The sequence below is a fragment of the Leucoraja erinacea genome, chromosome 28, assembly GCF_028641065.1.
Source record: "Leucoraja erinacea ecotype New England chromosome 28, Leri_hhj_1, whole genome shotgun sequence".
In the NCBI taxonomy this organism is placed as follows: Eukaryota; Metazoa; Chordata; class Chondrichthyes; order Rajiformes; family Rajidae; genus Leucoraja; species Leucoraja erinaceus.
In genome coordinates, this window is record NC_073404.1 from 27,813,501 (window position 1) to 27,835,314 (window position 21,814).

A 21,814-nucleotide genomic window follows, 5' to 3' on the forward strand; every position below is an offset into this window, starting at 1 on the left:
TCTGTAACTTAGTTGCTGAAACCCAGGCAACATTCTAGTAAATCTCCTCTGTACTCTCTCTATTTTGTTGACATCCTTCCTATAATTAGGCGACCAAAATTGTACACCATACTGTACACTGATGTCGGATGTGGAGACAGGTAGCTGTATGACTGTAACAAGGTAGACAAAAATGCTGGAGAAATTCAACGGGTCAGGCAGCATCTATGGAGCGAAGGAAATGGGCAACGTTTCGGGTCAAAACCCTTCTTCAGACAAGCTATTATATTCCCCCGAACAATAACTTCTGTAGATGTTCCGTAGAAAACAATTTTATTGGGATGCATCACACTTTGGGAACAGCTCCATCCAAGACCACAAGAAATTGCAGCGAATTGTGGACGCAGCCCAGACCATCGCACAAACCAACCTCCCCCCCCCCCCCCCCCATTGACTCCATCTACACCTCACGCTGCCTCGGCAAGGCCAGCAACATCATCAAGGACCAGTCTCACCCTGGCCACTCCCTCTTCTCCCCTCTCCCATCAGGCAAAAGGTACAGAAGTGTGAAAACTCACGTCTCCAGATTCAGGGACAGTTTCTTCCCAGCTGTTATCAGGCAACTGAACCATCCTACCACAACCAGAGAGCGGTGCTGAACTACTATCTACCTCATTGGTGACCCTCGGACTATCCTTGATCGGACTTTGCTGGCTTTACCTTGCACTAAACGTTATTCCCTGATCATGTATCTGTACATTGTGAACAGCTCGATTGTAATCATGTATTGTCTTTCCACTGACTGCTTAGCACGCAACAAAAGCTTTTCACTGTACCTCGGTACACGTGACAATAAACTAAACTGAACTGCACTGGGCCAGTTGTTTCCGCGCTGTAAGACTTTTTTTAATTTGTACTTTTGTTTTCCCCAACAGGTCTGCTTAATTGGTGACTGTGTGGGTGGAATCCTGGCATTTGATGCCTTGTGCTACAGTTCCCATGCAGCGGGCGAGAGTCAGAACAGCAGCAGGAGAGGCAGCATCAGCAGCATCCAGGTATTCTGCATTGTGTTCATTCAATCCGTGCTCAACTTGTACACTTCCTTAAACACAGGAGACCGCAATGTAAATGGGGGGATAGATCACTCAAGTCATAACACTAATGCATTTGACTACACGTTTGGGGCGATCACGGTGGCGCAGCGGTAGTGTTGCTGCCTTACGGCCAATGCAGCGCCGGAGACCCAGGTTCGATCCCGACTACGGGTGCTGTCTGTACGGAGTTTGCACGTTCTCCCCGTGATCTGTGTGGGTTTTCTCCGAGATCTTCGGTTTCCTCCCACACTCCAAAGACGTACAGGTTTGTAGGTTAATTGGCTTGGTAAATGTAAAAATTCCTAGTGTGTGTGTGTGTGTAGGATATTGTTAATGTGCGGGGATCGCTGGCTGGCATGGACCCGGTGGGCCGAAGGGCCTGTTTTCCGCGCTGTGTCTCTAAACTAAACTAAACGACACATAAAGATAGACACAAAATGCTGGAGTAACTCAGCGGGACAGGCAGCATCTCTGGAGAGAAGGAATGGGTGACGTTTCGGGTCGAGACCCTTCCTCAGACTGAGAGTCAGGGGAGAGGGGAAGCGGAGACATGGAAGGGTACACAGAGATTGTAAGGTTTGAGAAGGACAGATCAAAGCAGACGATGATTAAGAAAATGTAGAACGGTTCATTGTTGGCTGAGGGGAAGGTGACAACGAGGCGTGCGGATTGTAAAATTAATCAGGAGGATGGTGAAACTAGTCGGAGAACTAGTTTCCCTGGAGGCAGCATCTGTGGAGAGAAGGAATAGGTGATGTATCTGGTCAAGACCCTTCTTCAGACTGAGAGTCAGGGGAGAGGGCAACTAGAGATATGGAAGGATATTAAAAGCATGTAAGGTGTGAAAAGGGGTAGGGAGCTTTGAGTTGAGACAGACCATGTTTTCAGGGTCATGTCAAACAATTGTCCTTCACTGAGTTACTCCAGCATATTGTGTCCATCACCAGTGTAAACCAGCATCTGAGGTTTTGTAATTTTGTTTAGTTTAGAGATACAGTGCAGAAACAGGCCCTTCAGCCCACCGAGCCCGTGCCGACCAGCGATCCCCGCACACTAACACTATCTCACACACACACAAGCACGCACGCACACACGGGACAGTTTACACTTACACCAATTAACCTACAAACCCCGTACGTCTTTGGAGTGCAGGCGGAAACCAAAGAACCCGGAGAAAACCCACGCAGGTCACGGGGAGAACGTACAAACTCCGTACAGACTGCACCCGCAGTCGGGATGGAACTCGGGTCTCTGGCGCTGTGAGGCAGCAACTCTACCGCTGCTGCCACCGTGGCCACCCCGACACAAATAGAAACATAGAAAATAGGTGCAGGAGTAGGCCATTTGGCCCTTCGAGCCTGCACCGCCATTCAATATGATCATGGCTGATCATCCAACTCAGTATCCTGTACCTGCCTTCTCTCCATACCCCCTGACCCCTTTAGCCACAAGGGCCACATCTAACTGCCTCTTAAATATAGCTAATGAACTGGCCTCAACTACCCTCTGTGGCAGAGAGTTCCAGAGATTCACCACTCTCTGTGTGAAAAACGTTTTTCTCTAAAGGATTTCCCCCTTATCCTTAAACTGTGACCCCTTGTTCTGGACTTCCCCAACATCGGGAACAAACTTCCTGCATCTAGCCTGTCCAACCCCTTTAAGAATTTTGTAAGTTTCTATAAGATCCCCCCTCAATCTTCTAAATTCTAGCGAGTGCAAGCCGAGTCTATCCAGTCTTTCTTCATATGAAAGTCCTGACATCCCAGGATCCTTCCTACACAGAGAGACATACGGGCCTGTCCCACTTGGCGATTGTTTTAGGCGACTGCCGGCGACTGTCATAGTGGTAGCCTACGTCATCCTGGCGACAATCTACGTCAGGAGAAGTCACGCTACGCTCATTGGCGTCAAACCCACTGTCGCCAAAAATTTTTTCAACATGTTGAAAATTTAGCGGTGACCAGAAAGATGCTACGACTTTTTGCGCGACTGAGGAGACTCCTCACGGCGACCACTGTGAACATGTGGCAGCAAACTAGTCGCCTGTAGTTACCTGAAAAAATCGCCCAAGTGGGACAGGCCCGTTGAGTGACCAGATTTCATCGTCCGTTTGCCAATTAATGTTTTATTCTTCCAAAGGACAACACGCACTCAACCGATGATCCAGGGTCAGACCTGAGCTCCAGCAAGCGGCTGAGTAAGAGCAACATTGACATCTCGGCAATCGAAGCAAAGGAACCAAGGAAGCTATTGCCAAGGAAACAGAGTGATGCTTCCACCTATGACTGTGATTCCATGAGCCAGCACCATGGGTTTCTCTCAAGGTAACAAGCGCCAGGGATTACAACTGTGAATTAAAGGCACTTGTTTGGGCCGGGAGATTTGGGTTGAGGTAGACCACGTTTTTCTAGGTCGCATCAAAGAATTGTTCTTAACTAAATTCATTTAGTTAAGTTTAGTTTAGATTTGGTTTGGAGAAGATTCAGCGCGGAAACAGGCCCTTCGGCCCTCTGACTCCCTACCGACCAGCGAAGCCCGCACGCTGACCCTTCTTCTTCTTGCGTATGGCGTGCACAGCCTAAAGTTGTAGGACAACTTGTTCCATTTCATCTATTTGTTAGTGCACGTCGGGTTGATTGCATTCGTCGAAACAGGGCGGACCACGTGAAGGTTGCAATTAACAGTATCCTGAACGTACTAGGGACAATTTACATTCACACCAAGCCAATTAACCTGCAAACCCGTACGTCTTTGTAGTGTGAGGGGAAAGCCAAGATCTCGGGGAAAACCCACGCAGGTCACGGGGAGAATGTACAAACTCCGTACAGACAGCGCCCGTAGTCAGGATCGAGCCCAGGTCTCTGGCGCTGTGAGGCAGCAACTCTACCGCTGTGCCACCGTGCCACCCTAGACAGCTCTGATAAAAGGCCACAAACTGCAACAAATCTTTCTCAATGCCTTGTTACAGCGTATAATGGCTGAATCGTTAGAGTGCCGTACAATTCAGTAGGAATCCTGCGTTAACAAGTTCAAAATAACAAACAGAATTTTATTGAGCCATATCAGTCATAATATTAGAGTGGAAATGGAGAAATTATTATCATTAATTTACACGTGATCCTTTATAAACTGGGAAAGCGTGAAGTCCTTGTCAAACAGTAACCGCACCTGATTTATATTTAATACAAAGCCTGATGGAAATTGGTCCAAACATGAACCATTGTGGAATTTGAATATCAGCATCATTTTCCATTTGCATACAATATTATTTTAAAATCACCCCCTAGTATCAAGTATTAAAATCCATCCGGCAACAAAATGCCATTGAATTCTGGTTGTTTATTTATTTTTAGAGATACAGCGCGGAAACAGGCCCTTCGGCCCACCGTGTCTACACTGACCAGCGATCCCACACACTGGCACCAACCCTACACACACTAGGGACAATTTTCGGTTTATAACAACCATGCCAATCAACCTACCAGCCTGTACGTCTTTGGAGTGTGGGAAGAAACCGAAGATCTTGTAGAAAACCCACGCAGGTCACGGGGAGAACGTACAAACTCCGTACAGACTGCGCCCATAGTCAGGATCGAACCCGGATCTCTGGCGCTGTGAGGCAGCAACTCTACCGCTGCGCCACCTAAATCTTGCAGTATTTTCCCGACTGATGATCCTTCAGTATTAAAACAACAGTTTAGGTGAACAATTTAATAGCCGAATGATTTATTAAATTCTTGCCTCAAATAATGCACTATTATATTTCATTATTTTTTAATGAAGAGCCACAAGACATTTCTACATATATATATTTATTTTAAAAGGCAAATTTATCATCATCTCCATTATATTGAAAATTAAAAATACATAATTCTTACAAATTGCTAGAATTACTTTCTAATTCTCCTTCCCAACCCAATTGAATGAAATATCTGTGGATTGCTTGCTAAAATTAATTTATAATATTCCTCGGCTTACTGCAGTTAAAGATCAAGGAATGAAAATTCACTGGGATTGAAGAAGTCAACTTGCAATGTAGGAAGGAACTGCAGATGCTGGTTTACATTGAGGACAGACACAAAGTGTTGGAGTTACTCAGCAGGTCAGGCAGCATCTCTGGAGAAAAGTATTAGGTGACGTTTCAGGTCGAGACCCTTCTTCAGACCGAGAGTCAAGGGAGAGGGAGAGTAGAGTTTTGAAAAGGTACAGAACAAATCAGAGCTGGCACCGATGGCCAAGGAAAGTTGGAGCCCACAATGGTCCATTGTTGGCTGCGAGGGAGGTGATAACGAGGGGATACGGACAGTAAAACTAGCAGGACTAATAGGGTGGGGGAGGGACGGAGAGAGAGGACATGCAATATTCATACTGCTGGGGTGCAAGCTGCCCAAGCGAAATATGAAGTGCTGTCCCTACAATTAGCGCTGGGCCTCACTCTGACAGCGGAGGAGGCCCTGGAGTGAAAGGTCATGAGTTAGACCGGTAGCCCGCTTCACGATGCCGGGAGTTCATTCCTTGGTCCCTGGTGGCTTCAAGCAATTCCCTATTCTGGAGTCCAAGATGGGAACCCAAGGTCTGAAGAAGGGTCTCGTCCCGAAACGTCACCCATTCCTTCTCTCCAGAGATGCTGCCTGTCCCGCTGAGTTACTCCAGCACTTTGTGTCTATCTTGGGACTTGTGTATCCTTGCTTATTTAGTCCGAGTAGATAGGATAGTATAAACTGTCCTGTGGTTGGGATAGGTCTAGATGGATATGTTCGCTCTATTTTGGAGTTGCTCGTTCTTCCCTGGCTCGTCTCCATGGATATGTTCGCTTTAGAGGGTTTAAATCTCTGAATGGGCCGCCCCGCCTTACCTAGGCTCCAAACGTGCCCGGTCCCTCAGATGGGGCAGCTGTTGGTCGGGTCTAGTCGGGGGATAGAGCCTTCTCTGGTGGACTCTGAAGCCGGCCTGTTTCCATGTTGTAAATGCACTCACATTTGGACTCCCTCTCCATGACTCTTGATTGTTGGACCACCACTTTTCCTACTATTTCTTTTGATTGCTATTATTGGTGTGTAGTTGTCAAGTAGTGAACAACTCACTATGTTGTTTTTTAACTCGATAAATAAAATATTAATTATAAAGAGGGTTATGGGCCAAATGCTGGAGTAATGGGGCCCAGTCGGGGACTGAAGGGCAGTTGTATGACATCTCTGGAGAGAACCACTGAATGGGTGACGTTTTAACACCGAAGATAGAAATAAAATGGTGGAGTAACCCAGCCGGACAGGCAGCATCTCTGGAGAGAAGGAATGGGTGACGTTTCGGGTCGAGACCCTTCTTCAGACTGGTTCGGGATAAGGGAAACGAGAGGTATAGATGATGATGTAGAGAGATAAAGAACAATGAATGAAAGATATGCAAATATTCATACCACTTTGAGACCTTTGAATGAAAGAATGAATAAATAAGTTTATTGGCCAAGTATTCACATACAAGGAATTTACCTTGGTGCTCCGCCCGCAAGTGACAACATGACATACAGTGACAGTTACGAATGACACATAAAACATTAAACATTAATAATAAAACATTATTGATTAAACATTATTGATTAAACATGTCTTCTTCAGACTGGGAATCGGTGGGAGAGGGAGACAGAGATAAGGAAGGGTAAGGTGTGAAAATGAGACATCAAAAAAGATGAGGTTCAAGGAAAACTTGGAATAGATCATTGTTAGCGAGGAGAAGGTGACAATGAAGCAGATAAGGTGAAGCTGTTCACTTTAACAATGTGTTTCCCAACCAGGATTCACTCCGGTGCATTAATTGATGACCCCGACGTACAGCGGATGAACAGCACTAATCTCCTGGATGGAAACACATGCCGATTTGATTTTGATGTCTCTGATTTCTTCCTCTTTGGATCCCCACTGGCCTTGGTTTTAGCCATGAGGTGGACAGTCCTTCCTTCTGTTGACGGTAAGACTTTTTTATCCTGTGGAACAGCGGTTCATAGATTCATAAGTGATAGGAGTTGAATTTGGCCCATCAAGTCTACTCCGCCGTTCAATCGTGGCTGATCTGTCTCTCCCTCCTAACCCCATTCTCCTGCCCTCTCCCCATAACCCCCGACACCTGTGCTAATCAAAAAACGATCAATTTAATTTTCCATTTCCAATTATAATATAAATTGCCTGTGGTGTGTGACCGAGTTTCCTACTTTAAAATGATTAACCTGACTTTATTCTTGAATGAACAATTCCCGCTGAGTGCGTTTGCGCTCCCGTGCCTGCCTTGTACGCGGTCAGTGAGGCTGAAGATTACGCAGAAGACTGCAGAAAGTGACGATCACTGCCCAGCCCATGTTATCACGATGCATCACAGCACGGTTTGGGAACAGCTCCATCCAAGACCGCAAGAAATTGTAGAGAATTGCGGACGCAGCCCAGACCATCGCACAAACCAACCTCCCTTCCATTGACTCCATCTACACCTCACGCTGCCTCGGCAAGGCTAGCAGCATCATCAAGGACCAGTCGCACCCCGGCCACTCCCTCTTCTCCCCTCTCCCATCAGGCAAAAGGTACAGAAGTGAGAAAACGCACACCTCCAGATTCAGGGACAGTTTCTTCCCAGCTGTTATCAGGCAACTGAATCATCCTACCACAACCAGAGAGCTGCCCTGAACTACTATCTACCTGTTGGAGATCCTCGGACTATATTTAATCGCACTTAATCTTGTGCCGAATGTTATTCCCCTATCACGTATCTATACACTGTAAATGGTTTGATTGGAATCATGTATAGTCTTTCCGCTGACTGGTTAGCACGCAACAAAAGCTTTTCACTGTACCTCGGTGCACGTGACATTAACAAACTAAACTAAACTAAACTAAACCTGGAGGTTGTGTAGGAAAGAACTGCAGATGCTGGTTTAAATCGAAGGTAGACGCAAAATGCTGGAGTAACCGCGGGCCGGGCAGCATCTCTGGAGCGAAGGACTGAGCGACGTTTTGGGTCGAGACCCTTCTTCCGACTTCTCTCCGACCGATTCCTTCGCTCCAGAGATGCTGCCTGACCCGCTGAGTTACTCCAGCGTTTTGTGTCTATCTTCGATTTAAACCAGCATCTCAGTACTTTCCGAACCTGAAATAAACTAAACTCTCTGTGAGCGGCATGGTGGCGCAGCGGTAGAGTTGCTGCCTGGCAGTGTTTGCAGCGCCAGAGACCCGGGTTCGATCCCGACTATGGGTGCTGTATGTACGGAGTTTGCACGTTCTCCCGCGCTGTGTCTCTGAACTAAACGACCCCGTCTCTTGTTCTTCTTGCAGTGGCTCAGTTGCGGCCGGCGTGTGCCCAGGTGTACAGCCTGTTCCATTCCGCTGACCCGTCGGCCTCTCGCTTGGAACCTCTGCTGGAGAAGAAGCTCCACCTCCTGGCCCCGGTGTCTGTGCCGAGGTACCAGCGATACCCGCTGGGAGATGGCAACTCCACACTGCTAGGTACGTATCTCCGCTCATCCCCACCGAGAACAGGAGGGAGAGGAGGCACGGGGTGGCGCCGCGGTGGAGTTGCTGCCTCACGGCGCCAGAGGCCGAGGTTCCATCGCCACTACGGGTGCTGTCTGTAAGGAGTTTGCATGTTCTCCGAGATTTTCGGCTTCCTCCCACGCTCCAAAGGAGTGCAGGTTTGTAGGTGAATGGACTTTGGTAAAATTGTCCCTATAGTGTGTAGGACATGCTAGTGTGCGGGGATCGCTGGTCACTAAGATGACCAGAGGGCAGAGGTTTAAGGTGAAGAGGAGATTTAGTTTAGTTTAGATATACAACATGGAAACGGGCCCTTCAGCCCACCGAGTCCGTGCCGACCAGCGATCACCTCGTATCCTACACACAATGGGGGCAATTTACAAATGCTTAATGAAGCCAATTAACCTACAAATCGCACGTCTTTGGAGTGTTCAGTAAATTAAACACAGAGAGTTGTGAGTCTGTGGAATTCTCTGCCTCAGAGGGCGGTGGAGGCTGGCTCTCTGGATACTTTCAAGAGAGAGAGCTAGATAGGGCTCTTAAAGATAGCGGAGTCAGGGGATATGGGGAGAAGGCAGGAACGGGGTACTGATTGGGGATGATCAGCCATGATCACATTGAATGGCGGTGCTGGCTCGATGGGCCGAAAGGCCTACTCCTGCACCTATTGTGTGGGAAGAAAACGGAGCACCCGAAGAAAACCCACGCGGTGAAGGGGAGAACGTGCAAACTCCGTACAGGCAGCACCCGTAGTCAGAATCGAACCCGGGTCTCTGTTAGTGTGCGGGGATCTCTGGTTGGCATGGGCTCGGTGGGTGGAGGGGCCCTGTTTCCGTGCTGTATATCAAAACTAAACTAAACACTGCTGATTTAACACCAGCTCTTAAATATACTGGGCTAGGTTGTGTGTTGATTTGAATCTGTGGGCTTTTTGACTGTGTGGAAATTCTATGCAGGGTTGTCGAACAGCAGGTTTAAGCAGTCTCCAGAGGGCAGGCTTTAGATGTTGAGTAGCGGTGGCCACAAGGATCGTGTCAGGGCTATTCCTTGCCGCTCTCACAGTGTCCACATGTATCAGTGGCCTATCCTCCAGTATTGTGGTATTGTGTTCTCTGAAGCCTTCGAGGTTAAATTACTTGCACGTGGTAAACAACACTGTGGGACAAGGCCCCCGGGCTAAAGGTTATGATGAAGGAACGGTTTTCCGAAATAAAAAATCAGATGGTTGTGAATGTCTTTCGGTTTTGAGTCGACGACTGCTGAAATATTTGTAACAGTGGTTGCTTTACAGTCGTGGACTTGTCACCTTGTCGTGGTGGAGAAGCTTGTGTGGTCCTGAGATCCTGAGAGCATTGCCGTCTGGAGCTGTGCTCCTGGTAGGGCCACCCATGGCGGTAAGGTCGAGGGGGAGGTCTCTGACAAAGAGCCAATCCAACCAAGACCTCAACGGTGGAACAGGCGGAGGACGATGGCTGACCTTAGGGGAGCGTCACAACGGCTGGGAAGGCGGATGAAGGCTGCAGCAGAAAAGGGTCTCCGGTCGTCTTGGACTCCATGCCACTGGATCCTGACCCAGAACTGTCAAGGACCGTGGGGTGGCTGTCTGTGCACCAGCCTCCCCACGTTAAACAAAGTCACACACAGGCGTCCTCCATGAGAGGACAGTCATACTCGTTTCGAGTGACCGTCGATGATGATGAGGCTTGTACAGCACAGAAATATGGCCTCTGACCCATCATGTATAAAAGCCATAGACACAAAAAGCCAGGTTAACTCAGCGGGACAGGCACATCTCTAGAGAGAAGGAATGGGTGACGTTTCAGGTCGAGACCCTTCTTCAAACCCTAAAGTCAGATAAGTCTGTCTTCGGTTCAGTTCCTTCCTGCACATGTTATAAGCAATCTTCACTACCCTATCCACCTCCAACTTTCAGTGAGCTATATACCTGTTCTCTTTGATCCCTCTGCTCTGTGACACTACACAGGGCCCCACCAGCCACTGTTAAGGCCATTTGGAAAAATGGGCTGAAAGATGGCAGATGGAGTTTAATGCTGATAAATGTGAGGTGCTACACCTTGGCAGGACAAATCAAAATAGGACGTACATGGTAAATGGTAGGGAATTGAAGAATACAGTTGAACAGAGGGATCTGGGAATAACCGTGCATAGTTCCTTGAAGGTGGAATCTCATATAGATAGGGTGGTAAAGAAAGCTTTTGGTTTGCTAGCCTTTATAAATCAGAGCATTGAGTATAGAAGCTGGGATGTACTGTTAAAATTGTACAAGGCATTGGTGAGACCAAATCTGGAGTATGGTGTACAATTTTGGTCACCCAATTATAGGAAGGATGTCAACAAAATAGAGAGAGTACAGAGGAGATTTACTAGAATGTTGCCTGGGTTTCAACAACTAAGTTACAGAGATAGGTTGAATAAGTTAGGTCTTTATTCTTTGGAGCGCAGAAGATTAAGGGGGGACTTGATAGAGGTCTTTAAAATGATGAGAGGGATAGACAGAGTTGATGTGGACAAGCTTTTCCGTTTGAGAATAGGGAAGATTCAAACAAGAGGACATGACTTCAGAATTAAGGGACAGAAGTTTAGGGGTAACATGAGGGGGAACTTCTTTTCTCAGAGAGTGGTAGCGGTGTGGAATGAGCTTCCAGTGGAAGTGGTGGAGGCAGGTTCGTTGGTATCATTTAAAAATAAATTGGATAGGCATATGGATGAGAAGGGAATGGAGGGTTATGGTATGAGTGCAGGCAGGTGGGACTAAGGGGAAAAAAAGTTGTTCGGCACGGACTTGTAGGGCCGAGATGGCCTGTTTCCGTGCTGTAATTGTTATATGGTTATATGGTTATATGGTTAAAGTTCAGCCTTGGTTTGACTTCCCAAAATGGAATAGTGCGCACTTCATTAAATGTGGACTCCATTTGCCATTCGGGGGCCCGTTTGCCAGTGGGCGGCACGGTGGCGCAGCGGTGGAGTTGCTGCCTAAGAGCGCCAAAGACCCGGGTTTGATCCTGACTGCGGGTGCTGTCTGTTCTCCCCGTGACCTGCGTGGGTTTTCTCGCCGAGATCTTCGGTTTCCTCCCACACTCCAAAGACGGACAGGTTTGTAGACTGATTGGCTTCGGTGCAACTGTATATTGTCACCAATGGGTGTAGGATAGAGCTAGTGTGCGTATTATAGTAGACACAAATGCTGGAGAAACTCAGTGGGTGCAGCAGCATCTATGGAGCGAAGGAAATAGGCAACGTTTCCTTCGCTCCATAGATGCTGCTGCACCCGCTGAGTGTCTCCAGCATTTTTGTCTACCTTCGATTTTCGCTTAAGCAAAGCAAGAATTTCATTGTCCTATACAGGGACACATGACAATAAACTCACTTGAACTTGAACTTTTCCAGCATCTGCAGTTCCTTCTTGAACATTGTGTATTATAGTACTGGTTGGCGTGGACTCGGTGGGCCGAAGGGCCTGTTCCCACGCTCTCTCTAAACTAAACATGCCCAACCGTTCAACATTAAATATAGAAACATAGGAAATAGGTGCAGGAGGAGGCCATTTGGCCCTTCGAGCCAGCACCGCTATTCATTGTGACCATCCAAAATCAGTAACCCGTGCCTGCCTTCTCCCCATATCCCTTGACTCCACCAGCCACTGGTGCTCCATCTAACTCCCTTTTAAATTTTGTAAGTTAACCCTCATCTCAGGGAGTTCCAGAGACGGTTCACCAGACTGATTCCTGGGATGTCAGGACTGTCTTATGAAGAAAGACTGGATAGACTTGGTTTATACTCTCTAGAATTTAGGAGATTGAGAGGGGATCTTATAGAAACTTACAAAATTCTTAAGGGGTTGGACAGGCTAGATGCAGGAAGATTGTTCCCGATGTTAGGGAAGTCCAGGACAAGGGGTCACAGCTTAAGGATAAGGGGGAAATCCTTTAAAACCGAGATGAGAAGAACTTTTTTCACACAGAGAGTGGTGAATCTCTGGAACTCTCTGCCACAGAGGGTAGTTGACGCCAGTTCATTGGCTATATTTAAGAGGGAGTTAGATGTGGCCCTTGTGGCTAAGGGGATCAGGGGGTATGGAGAGAAGGCAGGTACGGGATACTGAGTTGGATGATCAGCCATGATCATATTGAATGGCGGTGCAGGCTCGAAGGGCCGAATGGCCTACTCCTGCACCTAATTTCTATGTTTCTATGTTTCTATGTTTCCAGGGATGCTGCCTGCCATGTCCCGCTGAGTTGCTCCAGCATCTTATGTCTCTCTTGCCCAGTCGACGTGCTTGGTACATTCTACAGTGCATCACTCCCTTATAAGGATAAGATAGACACTCGGTCTGAAGAAGGGCCTCGGCCCGAAACGTCACCCATTCTCTCCGGAGATGCTGCCTGTCCTGTCCTGTCCCGCTGAGTTTCTCCGGCTTTCTGTGTCTATTTGCATGGACCAGACGATCTGTCTCTGTGAAGTCAACTGTGTGATAAATGTTGGCCGGGACACTGGGATTGTTTTCTCTGTTCTCTCTCCTGGGGAAACATTTGATCTACAAGCGATGCCTTCTGTGAGAAGCTCTGCTTCTGATGATTCAGCACCTCATCAAAATCTGAGCTTCAACGTCAGCTTAAACATTTGTTCGCAAAAAGCCCCCGGAGCGAGAATTGAACCTGCAACCTTTCGACCCGAAACAAAACAGCAGCAGCAGCAGCAGTTTAAAAGGCAAATCAATGGAGCATATCAAAGGTTTCTTGCTTATTTTAGCGCCAGCGAGCGCATACTTGAACTGTTCCGTTAGATGCTACATTGATTTTTGCATCCCTATACTTCATTTGCAAGATAATTCAGACAGGATTTCATTATAAAACTTGTGGACCCTGGAGCCAGTTTCCTTGGTAACCATTTTTTTAAAAAACATCCAGCAGCATCCTACAATGGAAGAATCATCTTCTGTGAAGTAAAGGAAAAGCTTTTAACACATGGAATTCCAAGATTCCTGCAAAAAAAATTATTTCTTGAGTTACAGTGCGCCGATGGGTAGAGTTGCTGCCTCACAGCGCCCGAGATTCAGATTCGATCATGACCAACGGTGCTTTGTCTGTACATTCTCCGTCGTGACCTGTGTGGGTTTTCCCCGGGTGCTCAGGCCTCTCTCCAAAGACGTTCAGGTTTGTAGGTTGATTGGAAATCGTCCCCAGTGTGTGTAGGATAGTGTTAGCGTGCGGGGATCACTGGTCGGCGCAGACTCGGTTTGTTTCCACGCTGTGCCTCTAAACTCTTATAAAAGCATCTTTCAATTGTCTACGACGAGGGAGAAGAGATTGTGTGGTGCCAGTCTCTAGCTTGTGGTGAACATTAATCATATTTTCAATAAAGATCGTTCCTTTGCTTGGCAGCCTGAAATATCAGGAGTTTGCTGCAATATTTTTCATCTCTGCTGCACCAGTGCTGTGGAGTTATGTCGTTCCAATGAAGACCTGATTAATGGCCACTCACGCCTCAGAAACGATGATAGCAGAGAGATTCGATCCTGACTACGAGTGCTGTCTGTGCGGCGTTTGCACGTTCTCTCCCATGACCATGTGGGTTTGTCCCCGTTTAGTTTAGAGATACAGTGCGGAAACGGGCCCTTCGGCCCACCCAGTCCGCGTCGACTCAGCGATCCCCGCGCGCACTAACACTACCCTACGCACGCAAGGGACAATTTACAATTTTTACCGAAGCCAATTAACCTGCAAACCTGCGCGTCTTTGAAGTGCGGGAGGAAACCGGAGCTCCCGGAGAAAACCCACGCAGGTCACGGGGAGAACGTACAAACTCCGTACAGAGAGCGTCCGTGGTCAGGATCGAACCCGGGTCTCTGGTGCTGAAAAGTAGCAACTCTACTGCTGTGCAACCATGCTGCCCTGTAAGTTACTTGCCCCCCCCCCCCATATAAATCGCCCCTAGTGTGTAGGGAGTGGATGAGATACTGGGATAGCATGGAACTAGTGTGAATGGGTGTTCGATGGTCGGTGTGGATTAAGTGGGCCCAAAGGGCCTGTATCTCTAAACTAGAGTAAATCAACTGGAAAACATGCATTGAAACAGCTGGCGGGTGCTAACCATGCTCCCAATTAAAACCTTCAATTCTTTTCATAAATACTTAATCAAAGCAATTAATATACTCTGAAGTTGGTGCTTTGTCACGAGGCATTTAATCAGGACAACTTAATCGGGGCCCGGCTCGGCGCCATGGAGGCGGCCGGAGAGGACGTGGGCGGCGATAGCGGAGACGTCGGCGCGGCTGTTGATGATGGCGACGGACGTGCCCGTGAGTGAGGACGCCGCTGACGAGGGGCGGAACAAAGGAGGACCCGCTGTGGGGGGGAGAACCGCCATGATGGGGGGTGGGGCGATATGAGACTTTATTTATGAGCGACTGTCTGCATAACTTGCACGGCATGCAAGCAAAGAATTTCACCGTGACAATCGCATTGAAGAATTCACTGACTTGCCTTCATCGCAATTGGCCTCGAACCAAACATTTAAAAAGATAATGTTGAAAATATGCATCGCTCGTATTTAGGCTGATCTGTGAAAATTCCCAGCGCTGCTTCTTTAAAAGCATTGTCACCTCGCAATGTGTCTGCCGTTCTGATGTGTGAAAGTTATTAACAATGAATAGTCATCGTATGTTTTAACTTCGAGTGAGCCGAAAGCCGTTAACTGGGAATTTTTCAGGTCATTAGACGTCAGGCATGTTGGGGATGGGTGACATCAGTGGATAAATAAATTTGTTCCTTTTTAAGTTGTATATTTAGACTTCTAAGGGCCTGTACCACTTGGGCGTCATTTGCACATCATTTACACGACATCAAAAAATGAAAGTAAGCATGCAGGTGCAGCAGGCAGTGAAGAAAGCAAATGGCATGTTGGCCTTTATAACAAGAGGAATCAATTAAAGGAACAAAGAGGTCCTTCTGCAGTTGTACAGAGCCCTAGTGAGATCACACCTGGAGTATTGTGTGCAGTTTTGGTCCCCTAATTTGAGGAAGGACATTCTTGCTATTGAGGGAGTGCAGCGTAGGTTTACAAGGTTGATTCCCGGGATGGCGGGACTGTCATATGCTGAGAGAATGGAGTGACTGGGCTTGTACACTCTGGAGTTTAGGAGATCTTATTGAAACATATAAGATTTTTAAGGGTTCGGACACGCTAGAGGCAGGAAACATGTTCCCGATGTTGGGGAAGTCCAGAACCAGGGGCCACAGTTTCAGAATAAGGGGTAAGCCATTTAGAACGGAGATGAGGAAACACTTTTTCACCCAGAGAGTTGTGAGTCTGTGGAATTCTCTACCTCGGAGGGCGGTGGAGGCCGGTTCTCTGGATATTTTCAAGGGAGAGCTAGATAGGGCTCTTAAAGATAGCGGAGTCAGGGGATATGGGGAGAAGTCACGAACGGGGTACTGATTGGGGATGATCAGCCATGATCACATTAGATGGCGGTGCTGGCTCGAAGGGCCGAATAGCCTACTCCTGCACCTATTGTCTATAGCCTATCAATGCGAGCACTGCGTTTGCCTTCCTACCAACAGTTTCCTTGAAGTCTCCGCTGCTGACTGTTGTGACGCTTTGTACCCACAGCTGACCTGATCCAGAGCCACCAGTCGCTCTTTCTGGAAAGTTCTAATGCGCTGATACCGCCCACCACGCTGCTGACTCAGCTGCAGCGAGAGATTCGTAGGGGCAGTCAAACCAGCATCTCCAGCGAGGTCTCAGGCTGCTCGGAGAACTTCCTTGCAGCCAACATTGCCGGCAGTAAGTACTACTACTACTATTCAGTAAGTAAGGTTAAGTTTGTTGGCCAAGTATGTACACATACAAGGAATTTGCCTTGGTGCTCCGCCCACAAGTAACAACACGATGTACAGTAAACAATTAAAAATAAACCATAAAACATTAAGAATAAAACATTCATAAAACAAAATTCCAGAGCAGAAGGAGGCTACAGACTTTTGGTTATTGAGTAGAGCTACTGCTCGTGGGAGAAAAAGCTGTTTTTGTGTCTGGCTGTGGCAGCTTTGACAGTCCGGAGTCGCCTTCTAGAGGGAAGTGATTCAAAGAGTTTATGGCCAGGGTGAGAGGGGTCAGAGATGATCTTGCCCGCTCGCTTCCTGGCCCTTGCAGTGTACAGTTCGTAAAGCCACTATTTTGTTCTGTGTCATCTTGCATTTCTATTGAAGTCCCCTCGGGATACATCACAGCACGGTTTGGGAACAGCTCCATCCAGGGCTGCACGAAGTTGCAGCGAATTGTGGACGTAGCCCAGACCATCGCACAAACCAACCTCCCTCCCTTCCATTGACTCCATCTACACGTCATGCTGCCTCGGCAAGGCCAGCAGCATCATCAAGGACCAGTCTCACCCCGGCCACTCCCTCTTCTCCCCTCTCCCATCGGGCAAAAGGTACAGAAGTGTGAAAACGCACACCTCCAGATTCAGGGACAGTTTCTTCCCAGCTGTTATCAGGCAACTGAACCATCCTCCCAGAACCAGAGAGCGGTGCTGAACTACTATCTACCACATTGGTGACCCTCAGACTATCCTTGATCGACTTTACTAGCTTTGCCTTGCACTAAATATTATTCCCTGATCATGTATCTGTACACTGTAAATGGATCGATTGTAATCATGTATTATCTTTCTGCTGACTGGTTACCACGCAACATAAAAGCTTTTCACTGTACCTCGCTACAGGTGACAATAAACTGAACTGTAACTGAACCGAAACGGAACTGTGCTTCCGTTTCCTCCCACACTCCACAGATGTACAGGTTTGTAGGTTAATTGGCTTCAGTAACTTGTAAAGAAACTGTCCCTAGTGTGTGAGTGCGTAGGTTAGTGTCAATAGTTAGTAGTGCTTTAACTATCACGTGCAATTTAAGTGCACAATTAAATTATTTTTGCATATATTACACATGCGGGCGTCGACATTATTGGCATTATAGTGTACGGGGAGATCGCCGGTCTGCGCAGACTAGGTGGGCCGAAGGGCCTGTTTCAGCACTTGTATCCCTCAACCCTCTCGTCAAAAATCTGAAGAGAGTGGAACGCGCGCGCACACGCACACACACACTCACACTCACACACACACACTCAAACACACACACTCAAACACATGCGCACATACACCCTCAGACACACACACACAGACACTCACAAACACACACACAGACACACACACCACACTCACACACATACACCATACACACACCACAATCATTCACACCACACACACACACACCGCTTTCCTTCACCAGCCAGTTATGCAGGCAGGCGACAGGGCAGGCGGGGGGGGGGGGGGGGGGGGGGGGGGGGGGGTATAGAGAGAGCGCTGTCTGAGTGAAATTCACACAATGCAAAGCCAAGGTGATACAGACACACACCGCGATGGACAGGAAGGTTGGCGCTGTAATTAGGACAGCTAAAGCACAGTGTGCGGTAAGTCCTTTAAACGAGAGGGGAGGGAGAGGAGAGGGAGAAGGGGGAGAAAGAGTGGAGACAACTTTTAAGAAGCCAGAGATAGCCTGTGAAGCTCGGCGGATATTTAACACTACCGGCTGGTTATCCTTGGTTCTGAAAACGACTGCAGACGGGGTTATTTTCCCCAGTGAAATTCACCGGTCTGCACCGGCTACAACCTACGAGAACCTTTGAGAACCTTCGACCACTTGACCAAAATTCTCGCTACTCTCCATGGCGGCTTCATTCTAGTCCGCGACTAGTTCCCAGAATGCAGGAACTCCTCGCGACCATGAAGGCGACTCCCCGGGCAACCACCCGCGAACATGTGGCGATCGCAGAGTCTCCTGCAGTCGCCTAAAAAGTCACCTAAGTGGGACAGGCCCGTGACAAGCCACTCTGCTCTTCATAACTATCACCACTGAATCCCATTAAGATCAGCAGATAGTGGCGGGGAAAAAAAAGATAAAATTGATTCCATTTCACTTATTCTTCTGGCACACAAGAATAGCTCTGGCACATAATCAGAATGCCAAAGTAACAATAGATATATATATATATAGTTCATTCTGACTGGTAAGAATGCAGTGAAATGCCTGTGCTCTGTAAAAGATTACAATCATATCGCCTGTTTTCAGTGAAACATCGCTCACGGCTCTGTTTAATGAAGATGCATAATATACGACAGCATTTAGCCGCAAAGAACTTCCTTTGTAATGTCTGGTTTGTCGTGGTGGCTTTGTATCAGCACAGACAGATATAGTTAGAGATTAGAGACACAGCGTGGAAACTGGCCCAGCGAGTCCATGCCGACCATCGATCACCCATTCACTGGTTTTATGTTATCCCACATTTGCATCCACCCCGGGGAAAAGGGGAAGTACAACGGGATCTGGGGGTCCTTGTACATCAGTCTATGAAAGTAAGCATGCAGGTACAGCAGGCAGTGAAGAAAGCGAATGGCATGTTGGACTTTATAACAAGAGGAATCGAATATAGGAGCAAAGAGGTCCTTCTGCAGTTGTACAGGGCCCTGGCAAGACCACACCTGGAGTATCGTGTGCAGTCTTGGTCCCCTAATTTGAGGAAGGACATTCTTGCTATTGAGGGAGTGCAGCGTAGGTTTACAAGGTTAATCCCCGGGATGGCGGGACTGTCATATGCTGAGAGAATGGAGCAGCTAGGCTTGTACACTATGGAGTTTAGAAGAATGAGAGGGGATCTGATTGAAACATATAAGATTGTTAAGGGCTTGGACACGCTAGAGGCAGGAAACATGTTCCCGATGTTGGGGGAGTCCAGAAACAGGGGCCACAGTTTAAGAATATTTAAGAGTAAGCCATTTAGAACGGAGACGAGGAAACACTTTTTCTCACAGAGAGTGGTGAGTCTGTGGAATTCTCTGCCACAGAGGGTGGTGGAGGCCGGTTCTCTGGATGCTTTCAAGAGAGAGCTAGATAGGGCTCTTAGAAAAAAGCGGAGTCAGGGGATATGGGAAGAAGGCAGGAACGGGGCACTGATTGGGGATGATCAGCCATGATCACATTGAATGGCGGTGCTGGCTCGAAGGGCTGAATGGCCGACTCCTGCACCTATTTTCAATTGTCCCTATACACTTGGGGCAATCTACTGAAGCTAGGAAATCAGCTCTCCGGGAGGAAACCCACGCGGTCTCAGGGAGAACATGCAAACTCCACACAGACAGCACCTGTCGTCAGGATGGAACGCGGGTCTCTGGCGCTGTGAGGCAGCAACTCTGCCACTGCGCCACCGTGCCGCCCATAGGTATCTACATTTTCCTCACTGCCCGTGACAGACACTAAATGCTGGAGTAACACAGCGGGACAGGCAGCATCTCTGGAGGGAAGGAATGGGTGACGTTACGGGTCGGGACCTTCTTCAGGCTGCTGTCTGAAGAGACGGCTGGAGACAGAGACACCGTGATGTCTAATTACAGCACATTGTTAGCAGTCTGAAGAAGGGTCTCAACCTGAAACGTCGCCCATTCCTTCTCTCCAGAGATGCTGCCTGTCCCGCTGAGTTACTCCAGCACTTTGTGTCCATCTGCGGTGTAAACCAGCATCTGCAGTTCCTTCCTGCACATCTCCGCAGAGCCATGATGAGTTGTGGGCGGCATGGAGGTGATATGGTGCAATAAAGGATTGCCGTGCTGAGCCTCCATAAGGTCCTTGTTAGGCCGCATTTGGACTATTGAGAGCAGTTTTGGGCCCCGTACCTGAGGAAGGATGTGCCGGCTCTGGAGAGGGTCCAGAGGAGGTTTACAAGAACGATCCCAGGAATGAGTGGGTTAACTTATGATGAGCATTTGACGGCACTGGGCCTGTACTCGGTGGAGTTTAGAAGGATGAGGAGGAAATGCTCATTGAAAATTACCGAACAGTGAAAGGCCTGGACAGAGTAGACGTGGGGGAGAGGATGTTTCCACTAGTGGGAGAGTCTAGGACCAGGAGTGATGCAGAGGAATGTATTTAATCAGAGGTTGGTGAATCTGTGGAAAGGCTAAATAAACAAAACTGTACTTATTGCTTGAAGATGGAATTACACTGGTTATACACTTACTGTCTTATAACCAAGCAAGTAACTGTAGAATCTTTCTGCACTGATTAGAGCCATTTGAATTAGGCCAGCACTTTGAGTAAAACTATCTATTTATCTCACAGATTGCCCTCCCCTTCCACCCACATTCCTTCCTCCAGCTTCACAATATGCAACTCTTCAATCCTTTTGTCTCACACCTCAGCCAAGGTAGTTTAGTTTAGAGATACAGCGTGGAAACAGGCCCTTCGGCCCACCAAGTCCCTGCCGACCAGCGGTCCCCGTGCACTAACACTATCCAACACACACACACACACACACACACACACACACACACACACACACACACACACACACACACACACACACACACACACACACACACACACACACACACACACACACACACACACACACACACACACACACACACACACACACACACGCGCATACTAGAGCCAATTTACAATTATACCAAGCAAATTGGCCTGCAAACCTGTAAGACTTTGGGGTGTGGGACGAACCTGGAGCACCCGGAGAAAACCCACGCAGGTCACGGGGCGAACGTGCAAACTCCATACAGACAGCACCAGTAGTCGGGATCGAACCCGGGTCTCTGGCGCCGCGAGACAGCAACTCTACCGTTGCGCCACCGTGCCGCCCTGGAATAATTACCCACCAGTCCCTGTTTTAGCCACAGTGCCTTTGGTTTCAATGTGAAAATGTCTCCGGCGTCACTTTAGCTCTCCAGTGACCACTGCTGCGATTACAAATTGATATCACAGTGGTTTTATAATTGGACTGTTTGTCTAGTCACCTGGACTAATGATACACAGAGTCATAGGTTCAATCCCCACAAGAGCAGCTGATGAAGTTATACTTACTTAATGTGGCTGAAAATTGAAATGAAAATTGCGATTGTGCGATTACATAGAAACATAGAAAATAGGTGCAGGAGTAGATGCCATTCGGCCCTTCGAGCCTGCACCGCCATTCAATATGATCATGGCTGATCATCCAGCTCAGTATCCTATACCTGCCCTCTACATACCCCCTGATCCCTTTAGCCACAAGGGCCACATCTAACTCCCTCTTGGCTACTTGGTTGTTTAGTTTGGTTTTGAGATACAGCGGGGGAACAGGCCCTTCAGCCCACCGGG

At 48.0% G+C, this 21,814-nt stretch overlaps 1 protein-coding gene across 1 annotated transcript in view; it reads left to right on the forward strand.

Annotated features, from left to right (window-relative positions):
* Positions 1-21,814, forward strand: part of pitpnm3 (PITPNM family member 3) — a 232,046-nt gene that overhangs the window by 179,727 nt on the left and 30,505 nt on the right. Inside the window, 5 exon segments of the mRNA XM_055658116.1 lie at positions 915-1,034; positions 3,213-3,397; positions 6,865-7,037; positions 8,390-8,560; positions 16,220-16,393. Of these exon segments, the coding sequence (XP_055514091.1) occupies positions 915-1,034; positions 3,213-3,397; positions 6,865-7,037; positions 8,390-8,560; positions 16,220-16,393 (823 nt within the window).